The sequence below is a fragment of the Ochotona princeps genome, chromosome 6, assembly GCF_030435755.1.
Source record: "Ochotona princeps isolate mOchPri1 chromosome 6, mOchPri1.hap1, whole genome shotgun sequence".
NCBI classification, from domain to species: Eukaryota; Metazoa; Chordata; class Mammalia; order Lagomorpha; family Ochotonidae; genus Ochotona; species Ochotona princeps.
Window position 1 is genome coordinate 33,858,673 of NC_080837.1, and position 15,575 is coordinate 33,874,247.

Here is a 15,575-nt window from a genome sequence, read left to right on the forward strand (position 1 = left end):
CAAAAAGGAGGGTACTGAGTCAATTCGCATACGTGAATTTAAAATACCTACACCCAATTCTTTGCATATTTAATTTCACGAACATCCATTTAAAGCATTATCAGGGGTCTTGAATAATTTCAAGAAAATGCATATTATGAAAGAAAAATATGTCTGGATTTTTGTTTATCTTTGCACCAAAATAAACCTATCTTTGAACACCACTTCCACAAACTTTTCAATTACCCTCGTATATGTGCAGAAATATGCGGAAATTGATGCACCCCACAGAGTCCTCGGTCGGAAGTCGCGTGCCCCCTTGCCTGAGACACCAGTAGACCTTGCGGCGGGGAGAAGAAGCGTCAGCGCACTGACAAACTAAAAAAGGGCAAGCCCGGAGACTTTACCCGGGTCAGTTCCAAATTCGGGGCGGCCCCGCGATCTCTCGGCGGTCCGCCACCTGTTCCCCACAGCCAATGGGGCGGCTGGGGCCGACCGGGGCGGGGCGCGCCTATATAAGGCCGTGGGCCGCGCGCGCCCGCACACTCGCTTCGGTCGCGCTCTCGGGACGCTTGGGCTGACGGGGCCGTGCGCCGGGAACATTCCGCTCGTGGACCACCCGGACCTGAGCGATGCTGCGGGTGCGGTGTCTGCGCGGCGGGAGCCGCGGCGCCGAAGCGGTGCACTACATCGCGTCTCGGGTGCGTGAGCCACCCGCCTCGTGCGGCGGCTTCGGCTCTTCTTCCCTCTTGCTCAGCTCTGCGCGCGGAGCGGAGCGCCGCTCCCACTCCGTCCCGCCGCGTTCTCTCGCTTTCTCCAGCCAGAATGGCCTGAAGGCCTCTTCTGGCTCCCGGTTAGAGTCAGAACTTCCAGAGCCTATGTCGGCTGCCGGGAGTTTGACAATCTCCCCACCACGAGCCCCCGCTCTTCCTGGGCAGGCTGGCGTGCGTTGCAGCCCTGCCCCGTGCAGAGGGTGGAAGAGCAGTGCATTTTGTGCCTCGGCAGCTCAAGAGGGCTCCGCCCTTCTTAACGGGGCAGCTTCCAGCCTAGGGAAAGGGGATGCAGCGTGCCGGAGTTTCCTCTTGAAAGTGTGATGTTGTTAGGGTTCAGTGCCCTGGGTAAGCTTTTTGGGGGAAGCACATGTGGGGTGAATGGAGAAGAGGCTAAGGGTGCAGGCTCACCCGACTGCCACGTGGAGCCCTGCAATCCTTAGAGGAGTTGGAGCGAGCCCAGCCCTGGCCCAGAGTCTATGGCCGGCCCCACCCTCTGCCTCTCTGGGATGTTAGCTTGAGCCTGCAGACCCTCCCTTACTCCCAGGACAGGAATAGCTCTAGGAGTCTGGCTCCCCCACCAACTGGCTCCAGAACACCTGTCACTCTCTCTCTGGCTTTGGGCTCCAGTGCTGTGGCCCTCTTTTTCCCTACCTATGGCTGTTGAACAGCATGCAGAAATTTGGGTTCCTGAAGTGTGTTCGCTGGGTTGCAAGACTCTCCGTGCCCCACCTCCTACAGGTCCCACAGTTTTAAGAGGCTTTTTGCAAGTCCCAATTCTCCTTTCTGAGTTGTTGAGATTTGTGCCTGGTTGAACCTCAGTTTGGCTTGTGGCCCATCTTTTGAAACACACCACATGACAGTTGGTCACTCTCAGTGCCAAAGAATGTGAAGTGACTGGAAGAGAAGATTTCTTAGCTTGAGGCAGATTTTTTTTTTTTTTTCTGAAGGACTAGGCCCTAGTGTGCAACTGCTTCTACATTCCCACTGGTCAAAGTTAATACTTTTTTTTTTTTTAAAGAGGCCTAATATTGGTAACCTTTGATTCTAAAAGGTGGAGGAGGCTCCCTCCGCAGCAGAACTTGGCAGAGAGCTGTGAAGCACCTCTCCATGGTTTTTCTTAGAAAAGTTGCTAGAAACTTGGGGAAAGCTTGCTTACAGAAACCTGTTCTGAGGCCTGCAAGAGGGTATAGGGTCACCCAAGACAGAAATCTTCTGGGGAGTCTTAAGGAGTTGCAACAGAATGGCTAAAAAAGCAATAGACACCTAAACAAGAAAGTGGAAACTCATCCATGACCTTTGCACCATTGGCTTGCCCTTTCCTGGGGACTCCACATGTCTGACCCTGTTCTGCTGGGTTTTCACACCATCTCTACTTCCTCCTCCCAAGTGCTGTATGGAGCTGCACAATAATATGTTGTGTTGTTGTTGTTGTTGTTCTTGGAAGCTTGGAAGAACCCTGACAGGATGGGTGCAGCGAACCTGCCAGAGCACCCAGGCAGCTACAGCTTCCTCCCAGAATTCCTGTGCAGCTGACGACAAGGCCGCGGATCCTCTGCCCAAGGACTGCCCTGTCTCCTCTTACAATGAATGGGACCCACTGGAGGAAGTGATAGTGGGCAGAGCAGAGAACGCCTGCGTTCCACCATTCACGGTGGAGGTGAAGGTAAAGCAAGGACATGCATGGGTGGGGAAGTGGGTTCCCTCCTGCCTTCCTGTAGTGCGGCCTCTGCTCTCCTCTCCTCCCTTACCATGCTCTCTTTAGCTTACTACCCTGAGCCTTCTCACCTAAGAGAGGTTAATGTTATCTTACTTCATCTCTGTGGTATTCGACACTATTTGCTTAAATTATCATTCCTTCTTTGCTAAAGCTGGCCGTGCAGTCTAAGGGACCCTGTCTGAAAATGGCAGTCCTCTCACAGTTTCTAGGATATTCCTTCACAGTCCGTAAGGTTGGCATTGAACAGAACATTGCTTCTGGCCCCCTTCTCTTAGCCATGCTCACAGCCTCAGCCTCCACCTCCTCAGTCCAGATTTCTTTCCTGAACATCATCCACATGATGTGTAAAATACCTCAGGTGGATTTTGCTAAAGGATCTCAGAATTCAGTTGCCAGCCATCCCGCTAATCTGGAGCTTTTTTCATTTCTTTCTTGTAATTTTTGGCATTTCCATTGAATCAAGCTCAAATAGTGAAGAATCATCCTTGCTTCATCCTTCAGTCACATCCTCCACATTCCTTCTCCAAGATACAATAGATGTTTTTACCAGAATGAATCTTGCTTCCACCCGCCTCTGTTGCTTCCTTGGACTACCTTGGATCTCGTGCGTTAAACTCTTGTAGTTCACTAGCTGATCTCCCTCGTTCACTGCTCTCTGTAGACCACCTTCCGGCTGCTCTCAGTGGTTCTTTTCAACCCCAATTTAATCATGCTGCTCATCAGTTCCATCACTTCTTCTGCAGCTCCCAACCACCCTTGGCTTGGGCCGATGTACTGGTATTCAAGAGCCTCCACAGTCTGGCTGTTGTCTGCATTTCCAGGAGTCTGCATTGCAAGGCATTGGCTCCTCTTAGCAATACGTTAGTACGACAGATTAGCAGATGGTCATTCCCTCTGTCCTTTAGTAGTACACTCTGGTTTTCAAAAGAGTTTGTAAGACAACTATGCAAGTGACCAAACTACTCACTACTCCCTGACAGGTGCCATGTCTTTGCCCCCACCTCATCCTCTTCCATCCAGATTCCTCTTGTCTGCAGCCATATGACTCCAGTGACAGTTTTAGCAGAGACTGTCAGAATTTCTCTGACAACAAGTAAATGCTCCTTTAAAGCAAAGCAAAACTGGTCAAATTCTTTATTCATAGGATTCTTACATTTCGGGCTATAATGGGCTGATGTTCATCTCATATACTGTATCAGGATCCCTTATCTAAGGGAACTTTCTGCACATTTGCAAACAAAGCCGAAGTTCCCATTTATAATGGGTAACAAATATATTTCCAGTATGCTTAGTTATTCCTGAATTTTGACTTTTTTTTAACTAGAGAGAGAGAAATTGCTTTTCAATCTACTAGTTCACTCCCCAAATGCTTGCAACTGCCAGACTGAAGCCAGAGCCAGGAGCTTCTTCCTGTCTCTCATGTGGGTGCAGGGGTCCGAGCACTTGGGCCATCTTCCACTGCTTTCCCAGGTGCATTATCAAGGAGCTGGACAGGAAGTGGAGCAGCCCACTCTAACCAGGGATGCTAATGCTATACGTGGTGGTGTAACTCACTGGCCCCAAATATTTGCATTTTTATTTGTACTATGGATTGGGGAAATAATTTCTATCAATGCATTTTTATTGTCTTCTTAAACATTGCCTACCATAGACCAGGACTCCAGAGATGTTAACACGAAAGAACCTCCTTTCTATTTAGAGAGATGTGGTATTCACATAGAAATGAAGGCCAAGCATTTTATGACCACCAGCTGGCAAGGCGGTTGAAGTGCCAAGAGAGCTATGGGGTTCAGGGGCTAAGTGTGCAAGGGCTTCATAGTTAGAAAGGCTTCTTATAGGAATGATTCTTGAATTAGACCTGGCAGACAAGGCAATAGAGCAAGTAATGATTTCTTCTAAGTGCGATATTTGAGATTTGATGACTATTCTACTCATCAAATATCGCATACGTTTTTTAAAGGCATGATTTTTCTATATCTTTTGAAAAGAAGTTGTCCTGCCCCCTAACCATTTTAAGTGGGTGAAGTTGAAGTTCAAACTCAGGCAGAAGTTTATCCTTTTACTTGTCTTTAAAATGATTGACTTTTGTACCATGTGGTCTTATGGAATCAGGATTCTTAAACATTGTGCTGAGTTCTTTGTCACTTGATTTATTCCTTCAGACTTTGTTGTTCATGGACTTGTGAAAAGTATACCATGCTGAAGTCTGGAGACAGATGCATTAAACATTTGACAAAAGCTGGATAACTAGTCTCTGGTAATCAGCTGTTTGACCTTGTGTAAGATTTCAGAAATTGCGCAGATTGCAGAAATGTCTGGGCCTCAGTAAAATGACAATAATTAGGAGTTTTGCTCTCTACCTAAAATAATTAAATATGAAGGCCAAAAGTTGTCTGTTAAATATTTTAAAGAACAATCTACAGCTCATTGCATGGCTCCAGTTTGCCAGTTACATTACCAAAATACACTAGAATTCTAGTAATGGTTGTATTAGTCACATCAATGGCATTAATTTAATATTTTATTTCTATTTTATGTTTTATGTTAAACTATCTATTAAGGGAGGAGAAAGTAAATGTAAAACATGCATGGCACCCAGAAGCCAGAGCTTTGCCTTCTAGTATAGAAGAATGACACAGATATATTCATTGATTGTAGAATAATTTAAAAAATAATGTAGTAAGCTAGTTAATGGCAATTAGGATATATGATATGTTGGAAGATATGGATGCCAGAGAGGTTTTAAGAAAATGAGTGAGGACCATCATTGTCAGGAAGCACAATTTTTTAAAAATTTTGTTAACTAACTCATTAGAAAGGGCAGCATGATGGAGAACAAGGAAGAGACAGCAGGACTGGGCTTGGCTGAAGCGTGGAATCCAGAACTCCATCTGGGTTTCTCACATGGGTAGCAGGGGTCCAGGCATAAGGTCCGTCATCTGCCACCTTCATGGGCCTTTATTAGGGAGCTGAATCAAAAGCAGAGCCCAGGGCTCAAGCTGGCACTGATATGGGATGTGAGTGTCCCGGGTGAGGTAGCCTCATGTTGTAACACCTGAAACCCCTCATGGAGGTTTATCTTATGAAGCATGTTGAATGTTTGCTCTACAATGTGTGCTTTTTGTTTCGTTCTTGTCTTTTTCTCTCTTTTCACAAAGGCCTTGAAAAAGGACCTTTTGCAAAATATAAGATTAATCAAGGTTAATGTAACATGTGTCTCCAACTAGATAAATAGAAGTTTCTGTTGACATTTCTTAGTTTTCCAAAGACAGTGTGCAAAAATTCACTTGGCAAATCCTATAAAGAATTTCAGGCTCTGAAAGACTATATTGTTTCTAGGAATGCTATATTTCTGCCACAGATTATTAAAAACATCATATGCTAAGCATATGATTTAGTGCTTATTACCTCACAGATGCCCGATAAATGATTACTAACCCATGAGCTAGGTTATTAAGAAAGTGTAAACAATTTCCAACTATCTCTTGGAAAATATAATTTACTCTGATCATTTGGACTTTATCAAACCTTTCCTTGCCAGATTACAAACTACATCAGGAAAAAAAAAAAAAGACCTCACACTTGTTCAAATAACTTTTTCCCTCGGGAATTTTTATTTATCAGCGCAAGCTTCGCCTTGTACAAATAGTCACGCAGGACACTTTGGAATGAGTCTGGCAGGACAACACAATCTCATCTGTTATAACCCAGTGTTAAATTCTCAAAGGCTTCTTGTCCCTCCGCAGAGTGGGAGAGATGTGCCTGGCATGAGAAGCAGGAAGTGGTGAATGGATGGGTAGTACCCAGGATGTGCTGTACAGAATAAAAAGACTCATTATTACTTTCTCTTTCTGGTTGCTGCTGCAGAAATCACTAGGCGTGAATACAATTGGATTTTAATTATGTTTTTGATGGAATACGTTGGTTTTAAAACATAGTTGGAGATTTCAGGCTGATAATATTTTTCACAAGCCAGACACTGCTTAACTATAGATATTTAACAGCAAGGAAACAAGTTAATGATTCTCGATAGACATCAGCAAATTTTTCCTGCATAGGGCTAAGTAATAATTGATTTCAGACCTTTCAGGCCCTGGGTCTCTGTTGTGACTATTTAACTTTCAGCCTTCCTTTTGTAGGACAAAAGCAGCCCTGGACCATGTGTAAGCAAATGCATATATTGGTGATCACATAAAAGATTATTCACACACACACACACACACACACACACGGATTATTTCAACTGCAGATCTTAGCTTACCAACTCCCTTTTAGAGTTTCCCCAGCATTTTTATTACTTTCTAAAGATCTATTTTTCAGCTTTTCTTTTCTTATCTTCTAGCCTGGGACCTAGCCCAATCTATGTAAATCTAAATAATGAAAACAAGAGGTAAATCTGCCTTAATATCTTCAACATTTTATCAACCTGAGGTGACAGTGGAAACAGAGACATGGCAACTAGAAAAGATAGTCTTTGGGAATAAAGAGTAAAATACCTGGAGTTTCAGTCCATCTCAATGGGCAGATGCCATTGGGAACAACCTGAACTGTGTTCAGTGATGCTGTTTTTACAAGATTTTGCACATTAGTTAAAAATGTTCATACCTATGGAATGTAGCCTCCTCCCTTTGTGTGTTAGGCACATTGTCAGAGAAGAAGTCAGCAACAGTTGCTTTCTGGTCCTTCTGATCCAGGTGGTAAGTGAGCATGTGACTCCCGGAGCCTCTTTCTTTGTCTAGGAAATAAATGTCTACGTAGTCTCTTTCTCTCCTAGTTAGCATTATCTAGAGCACCACATGAGAGACCACCCAGCTAAAGTACACATGTTCCCATACACTGAGTCCATGATCCAGTTTTACCCCTCTCAGAAATTATCTGATTTCTAATAGAAGACTTCATATTGGATAAGATAAGGACCCAAAGTTGGTCAACTAATCAAAGATACGAAGAACTTTAAAACAACTTGTTTCAAATGCGTTTTAACTTAAAATATCATTGTAAAATGAGCCCAGTGCCAAAGCTTAGCAGCTAAAGTCCTCGCCTTGCACACACTGGAATCTCATTTAGGAACTAGTTCTAATCCCAGCAGCCCTACTTCTCATCCAGCTCCCTGCTTGTGGCCTGGGAAAGCAGTCGACGATGGCCCAAAGCTTTGGGACCCTGCACCCGCGTGGGAGACCCAGAAGAGGTTCCGGGTTCCTGGCTTCGGATCAGCTTAGCTCCGGCTTTTGTGGCTGCTTGGGGGAGTAAATCAATGGATGAAGATCTTCCTCTCTGTCTCTCCTCCTCCTCTCTGTATATCTGACTTTGCAATAAAAACAAATGAATCTTTACATATATATATATATATAGAATTGTAAATTGTTTTGTTAAAGGTCAAAGACTTTTAGAGAGTATATTCTCTGATTAAAGTTCTGCTTTATTATCTTGATAAATTATAAGTTGCATCACACTCATTTCCCAATGTCTTTCTTTAAATTGAATGAGACTTAGACATTTGTAAAATAATTCAAGTCTGGAATTTTCTAGGTTTTTAGGGTTTGTGGGGTTTTTTTTTTTTTTTGAGGACTTTTAAAAAAAAATTTATTTGAAAGGCAAAGTTAGAAAGGAGGAGACACACACACAGAGAGAATTTTATATCTGCTGGTTCATTCTCCAAATGGTCCCAATGGCTGGAGCTAGACCAAGAAAAGCTAGGAGCCAGGAGCTTCTTCTGGATCCCCCACATGGGTGCAAGGGCCCGAGCACTTGGGCCATTATTTCATTCCATTTTCTGCTTCTAGGCCAACACATATGAAAAGTACTGGGCATTTTACCAGAAGAATGGAGGTCATTATTTTCCCAAAGATCATTTGAAAAAGGCTGTTAGTGAAATTGAAGAAATGTGCAATATTTTAAAAATGGAAGGAGTGACCGTGAGAAGACCTGACCCCATTGACTGGTCACTGAAATACAAAACTCCTGATTTTGAATCTACTGGTGAGTAATGTGGGGTAACTCAACTGCCGGTATCTTGATTTCAGTTTCTTTCTTAATGTATGAAGAGAAAGCTGTGATGGTTTCTTGGGGAATCCTTTTGCTTTGCTAATCTTTCAAAACTTTAAGGATTATTTTGGATTGTGTAATTCCTTTTGGTATGATTAAAAGACACACATTCTAAACTCCCTTGTAAATCTGATGGATTCTCTTTGAAAGAAGCAGTTTCCCCTGAACTTTGTGTTTTTTCCTTCTGTGACAATAGTGGATTCCACCTGCTTTCTCTCAAAATCAGATATTAAGAGGGACCAGAGACATTTCTATTTTATTTCTGACATTACTCCATGACTATTCTTTGCCTGAGAGTTGTGTTCTAATTTGTAGTTCTAGAATGGTCCTTGACTTAGCTTTTGTCTTGTGATAACTGATAGTGCCTAAAGAAATCTATTCCTGCATCACAAGAAATGAGCTTACAGACAGTGAAGGCTTGATAGATCAAGATCTTTGAGAATTACTAATAACATTGCTTCATTTTTGTTTCTTTGTCTTTTTTGCTTGGTTTCCTTACTCCTATATAGAAATCATGTTGATTTATTATTATACTTTCTCCCATTTTATATTATAATTATACACACATATCCATGTAATATTATTTACCAAAAAACCCCCACTAAGATCATGTTATATTAACTTGGCTATCGTGGAGATTTTTGTATTTCATTATTGAAATTGCCTGGAACTTTCTGGTCTAATAGGTTTATATGGTGCCATGCCCCGGGACATTCTGATAGTTGTGGGAAATGAGATTATTGAAGCTCCTATGGCGTGGCGTGCACGCTTTTTTGAGTACCGAGCATACCGATCAATTATCAAAGACTATTTCCATCGTGGTGCCAAGTGGACCACAGCTCCTAAGCCCACAATGGCTGATGAGCTGTATGACCAGGTAGGTCCCTCTCATTATATAGGTTTAGTACTAACTTTTCTAAATAATTCACAAAGAGATTTTCTGATATCATGTGTATTTATGCTTATTCAAAAACAGAGCTTTACCTAAGCTTATCATCTGATAATGATGTTAAAAATAATAGCCAACAGTGATTTAATGTTTACCTGTGCCTTATCCTGGGATTTGTTCTTCAATACAACTGCAGTCAAGTTTATTCTTCAAAGCTCCCCTGCAAGGGTGTGGTAACATTCCATTCCATGGGAAAACTGCCAAGGGCACAGAGCTTCTCACTGGGACAGAACTCACTAGGCTTAAGTCTGTTCTCTCCTTCTAGAAAAAGAACCTGGTCACAGAAAAATTAAAGATAGTTCCCTTGTTAAATCACTTCCCATTTGTTCATTTATAGAAAAACTTCAAAAATCAAAATTTTCATCTAGACAGAAGTAAATAATGAATTAATTTCACCACACTTATTGAAGTTTGGCAAAGGAAGCAAGACTCTCATTTTATGGTATGAATTAGGCTCAAGACCAAATGCCCTTTCTAAATGAAGAGAATGATTTCATACTATTGACCTTGAATACTGAAGGGATTTTATAAAGGCATGTATAGGTCATAGGGTATTTTCACAATGAGCTACTTCCCTGTTCCACTTGTTTCTACGTATCAGGGAATTGTTATGTACTGCTATATGGGTTTTTTTATGTTTGCACCAAAAATAAGCTTATCTTTTGATTCCATTTCCCGGAATTTGTAATACCCTTGCAGTGTATTTTTCTTCTGTGGCTTCTTTATCGTGGACCTATCTCGTTTCTCTTTTTTTTTCTTTAATACTTTTTAAAAAAATTATTCATTTATTTTTGAAAGACAGAGTTACAGAAAGAGAGGGGAGAAACAGGGAGAGAAGATCTTCCATTTACTGGTTTGTGCCCCAAATGGCCACAACAGCCAGAGATAGGCCCATCCTGACCACCACAAGCTAGGAGCTAAGAGTTTCTTCTGTTTCCCATGTGGATACAGGAGCCCAAGGACTTTAGCATCCTTTGTTGCTTTCTCATGTGCATCGGCAGGGAGCTGGATTGGAAGTGGAGCAGCTGGGACTCAAACTGGTACCTGCATGGGCTGCCAGCATCACAGATGGCAGCTTAAGCCTGTGTACCACAACACTGGCCCAGACCTGCTTCTATTCTATGCATGTTTTAGTGTAGAGCTGAGTAGTAGCAATAATATTTTCTTAGCAGTATATGCCTTATAAATGATTGTCTCATAAAAACAAATTTTCTCTTGCACCATTCAGTACATTCTGTGTGTTCGTTCTTGTTCTATTTAGGATTATCCCATCCATTCTGTGGAAGACAGACACAAATTGGCTGCTCAGGGAAAGTTTGTGACGACTGAGTTTGAGCCATGCTTTGATGCTGCTGACTTCATTCGAGCTGGAAGAGATATTTTTGTACAGAGAAGCCAGGTTGAAAAAAAAAAGCCACCTCTGAAATTTCATACTATATTACTGTTTTTCTTATTTTAAATGTAAACATTTTTATCCTAAGTATTCTTGGTTTTTCTAAACATGGAGCCAGGTCTTTATAGATTGTCTGCCATTTATTTCCAGGTGACAAACTTCCTGGGCATTGAGTGGATGCGTCGGCATCTGGCCCCAGACTACAGAGTGCATGTCATCTCCTTTAAAGACCCCAACCCCATGCACATCGATGCCACCTTCAACATCATTGGACCTGGTCTTGTGCTTTCTAACCCTGACAGACCATGTCACCAGGTAAGAAGGTGCTTGGGACTGTGCAAAAGCAACAGTCTAGCTACAAAGTGATACTGTCACGTTTATTTTAAATGCGTTTGGGGTTCATAATAGTTCTAAAGGGAAAATTCAGCAATGTTCAACATGATTGCTATTGAACATTGGATTGTTTATGATGTGTTTATTATAAGACCGCCAACAATCAGAACTGTACATTATTAGCATGGTAATTAGTGTAGTGTTATCAGACGTTGGCTCCTCACTTTTGTTGAAGGTTCAAGTTTGTGCTCATTGTGTGTATTTTCATCAGAGTGGTTTTATCTCATAACTTGCAGAGGTGGTTCCACAGTAGCCGAATTATAAACAAATGGCTGCTGCATAGCTAAGACAATGCCAGCGGGCAGTGCATGTCTTCCTATCTGGTGGGTCAGGGTTAGGGTCAGGCAGTCTTACCCTGCAGGGAGGAGTGGAGCTGCAGTGCTTCAGTCCTCTCCCTGCCACCCGCTGCCTCCTGTTTCTTCCCACCCCCCTCTCCTTCCAGTAGGGCAGTGAATGCTTTTATGTTGTTTGCAGTGCTACAGTACACCCTTGGGATGATAATTCCAGAGAAGAATTCTTCCTAGTAAGGACTGTCTGAAACCAAGAATGGCAAGTGTATCTGGATTTCTTTCTTTTTTTATCTTACAGATTGATCTTTTCAAGAAAGCAGGATGGACCATAGTGACCCCTCCCATACCAGTCATCCCAGATGGTATGTTTATTAATGAGTCCTTAGAGACTGAAATGCTTCTGTCAGTGACCCAGGATCGCTGTAGAGAGTAACCCAAATGTTAGCCATTTGGAGAGCATGTTTCCCAGCAAGGAGTAAGGCAGTGCTTGGGACTGCAGAGTGCTACACTGGAGCTTCGGTTTGCAGCTTTTCCTCTCGTAGAAGATGGGAGTAGGAGGAAAGGATAAACTGGCATCATAGAAAGTGAGATATGACTTTTTAAAGAAAACCCGATGAAACCCAAATGTGTATGAATATGGATTGCTTAATGACATTTATAAAAATTTTTAAGATTAAAATAAGCTTCCACATGGAAAGTAAACTGGAAAAATCATTGAACTATGACTTAAATATATTTTTTTCTTTGTACATTACTTTAAATAAAAATGAGAGTAAACATGGTTGAGTCATTGTCGGCATTTTTAGATCACCCGCTCTGGATGTCTTCCAAGTGGCTTTCCATGAATGTCCTAATGCTGGATGAGAAGCGCGTTATGGTAGATGCCAACGAAGTCCCTATCCAAAAGATGTTTGAAAAGCTGGGTAAGTGCAATAAGTGTAACATGTTGTCATCAGAGAAAATATTAATTAATAAGAACTGAAGAAATGACACCCTAGGCCTAATTTATGGTTTATTTAATTCAATTTCTATTCCGTTAGGGGCACTAAGTTGTTTTACAGGTGGACAATATGTTTGTTTTCAACAAGCATAGCCACAAAAAAGTAGAGATTCACTCGAAGCTGGTAGAGCAGCCCCTTAGCAAAGAGTTTATCCGTCTTCTGTGATATAGCCAACCTCTTGGTGCCCCACGTGTGGAGAACCAGGCGTTGTTGGATGAACAAATAGATTGATCAGGCCTTCTCCAAATAAGACATTGTTGATGGGCCTTGAGAAGTAATTAAATTGTCATCAGGCAAGTCACATCTGCTGCATTTTCTTTCTAAGCCCTTTAAAATAACTGATGACAATTTAATTACTTCTCCAGATCTCCCGCGTGGGTGCAGGGTCCTAAGGCTTTGGGCCATCCTCCACTGCTTTCCCAGGACACAGCATGGAGCTGGATGGGAAGCGGGGATGCCGGGATTAGAACCAGTACGCTTATGGGATCCTTTCACGCTCAAGGCAAGGACTTTAGTCACTAGGCTACCATGCAATGCCCAGATTCATACCTAATTTTTCTTTTTTCTTTTTTTTTTTAAAGATTTTATTATTATTGGAAAGCCAGATATACAGAGAGGAGGAGAGACAGAGAGGAAGCTCTTCCATCCGATGATTCACTCCCCAAGTGAGCCGCAACGGGCCGGTGCTCGCCGATCCGATGCCGGGAACCTGGAACCTCTTCCAGGTCTCCCACACTTGGGTGCAGGGTCCCAAAGCTTTGGGCTGTCCTCGACTGCCTTCCCAGGCCACAAGCAGAGAGCTGGATGGGAAGTGGAGCTGCCGGGATTAGAACCGGCGCCCATATGGGATCCCAGGGCGTTCAAGGCGAGGACTTTAGCCGCTAGGCCACGCCGCCGGGCCCCATACCTAATTTTTCATAGGGTGAATTTCCCATAAACTTTTTAAAGATCCCTGTCTGCTCATCCAGTCGGTTATCTTGTTAATAGTCAGTAGAACAAAATTGCCAAAATATCTGTTTACTTTTTTGGAATATTTTATGTTAACAGTGGAACAGACTAGATGAGATACAGTTGGTAAAAAGAGAGAAAAGACTATTCTGGGTTGGGTAGCTTTAAGGATTAGAGCCTCAGGGTTCCAATGGGTCTATAGGCTTATTCTCTGTATGGATATCTTGGTGCTAGTCCACCTCACTGATCACATGTCTCTTTCAATGCAGGCATCAGTACCATTAAGGTTAACATTCGTAACGCCAATTCCCTGGGAGGAGGCTTCCACTGCTGGACCTGTGATGTCCGCCGCAGAGGCACACTCCAGTCCTACTTTGACTGAGCAGGTCTGAAGGGGCTCGTCACTTGGCCTCAGATACAGCCAGGAAGCTTAGGAAAGGGTTCATTCTACTGCTTTAAAAAGTGCATGAGCTAGAGTGCTTTAAACAATCATATTCTGAATAGGGGTCTTAAGCCTGGTTTACTTTTATTACCTTTCTTTGAAATAAGGAAAATAACTTCTTCTAGGTATTATTCTCTACTCCTAAAGTTATTTGCTATTTGGCTTCACATGTAAAAATTTGGTGAATGTTTACCAAGACAAAAATTAGTCACTTGAATAACTTGGCCACTAATATTTAACCATCTACCTCTGTTTTTGATTTTCTTTCCAAAAGGCAGCTTGAAATTTTGGTTCTAATCTTAATTTTTTTTTCTTTTTGGAAGACTTATGTATGTTTGTATTATTTTCTAGAAGAGAGAAAGACTTTGAACATAAACAGATCCTAAATGGAACTAGATAACTCTCTTTTTCTAATGAAGAATTTTTAATTTTTTTGTTTTTAAAATATAAACCTAGAACAGCAAACACTGAAGTGAATTTTCCATGAGTGTTTTTAATATTCTAATCTCAACACTGTAATAGTGCAACTAAAAACATTTTCATACTACTTACCTCATTTCAAGTGAACTATTTTAATCTTTTTTCTCTCTTTATAAAACTTTACAGAAATGTTTAGTGCAATAAGATGTAACTTTGAGTTTCCATCCCTAAATTTCTTTATTTAATAGATACATTGCATCTTTAGTAATCTAAGTCTTGTTTACAGATGTGTGAATTATTTTAAAGCGTAGAGTTTAAAAGCATTTAAAAAAAACTAACGGGGGTAAAACCTACATGCGATGTGAAATAATTTTAATGTTGGATGCTGCACATGTATTTTTATGCTAATAAATGTTTGTTTTCCAGATTGGATTTTATCAGAGTTTGGTGTCAGTCTAATTACTTTAGTGTAAATACTGTAGCTCTTGAGACAACATTCTAATTCTATGAACATAATTCATCCCAAATTTAAACTCAGGGCAGTCACATATTGCTTATCTGTAAGAATGCATTCTGAGAACTGTCTAATGAGATGGTTTTATTGCCATGTGGATAGCATAGAATGTCCTTACATGAATTAAGATGGCTACATCACTAAATGATACATTCTGATTGGACTACCATCACATTTGAGTTTATAAATGTTTAACAATGTCAGATTTCAGTTTATCAGTTAATCTACTCACTGAAAAATATCTGAATATCTTCTGAGCATAAGGGATTATTAATCCAGTGTCCCAGAAAGGAGAGTCTGTTCTCCAATTGCTGAATGATGTTGTTAGCAGACACTAGGGTGTGGCTTACTTGGGGTGTCACTAAATAGACTTCAGCAGGCATTGCTCAGAGCAAAGCTTTCTTTCCTATGACAAGTCAAGGAGACGGTGGGGAGGTGGACTTCCCTAAAGAAACTGACCTCCTGGGAAGCAGTTTGCCCAGGCTTTTATAGCAAGGGTAGGGGGCTCTCTGGGATGTAGAAAAAGGGGAGCATTGCCACGCAAGAATACACATCTTTGTATGTTGTACGTTCAGAACTCTGGCTTCCACTGGCTTCTTGTAGCTTTGCAGGGTTGATAATGATAGTCTGGTCCCCTGCGTACAGTTTATAACACAAGCCTTCCTGGGGCATCCTCTGAAAGACTAGCTCTGATGAGTAAACTGTTGGAGA

At 41.9% G+C, this 15,575-nt stretch overlaps 1 protein-coding gene across 1 annotated transcript; it reads left to right on the forward strand.

Annotated features, from left to right (window-relative positions):
• Positions 1-518: 518 nt before the first annotated feature.
• On the forward strand, positions 519-15,249 carry GATM (glycine amidinotransferase). The gene is made up of 9 exons (XM_004578113.3): positions 519-680; positions 2,197-2,415; positions 8,253-8,448; positions 9,201-9,391; positions 10,725-10,862; positions 11,007-11,171; positions 11,838-11,901; positions 12,346-12,462; positions 13,758-15,249. Exons 1-9 carry the CDS (start codon positions 612-614, stop codon positions 13,868-13,870), a joined length of 1,272 nt encoding a protein of 423 aa, XP_004578170.2. The 5' UTR covers positions 519-611; the 3' UTR covers positions 13,871-15,249.
• The last annotated feature ends 326 nt before the right edge of the window (positions 15,250-15,575 follow it).

Excerpts from the sequence above, each read along its gene's own strand:
- GATM (XM_004578113.3), top strand. The coding sequence starts at position 612 with ATGCTGCGGGTGCGGTGTCTGCGCGGCGGGAGCCGCGGCGCCGAAGCG. Across the intron at positions 8,449-9,200 it reads TCCTGATTTTGAATCTACTG|GTTTATATGGTGCCATGCCC; the intron begins GTGAGTAATGTG and ends CTGGTCTAATAG. Across the intron at positions 10,863-11,006 it reads TTTTTGTACAGAGAAGCCAG|GTGACAAACTTCCTGGGCAT; the intron begins GTTGAAAAAAAA and ends ATTTATTTCCAG.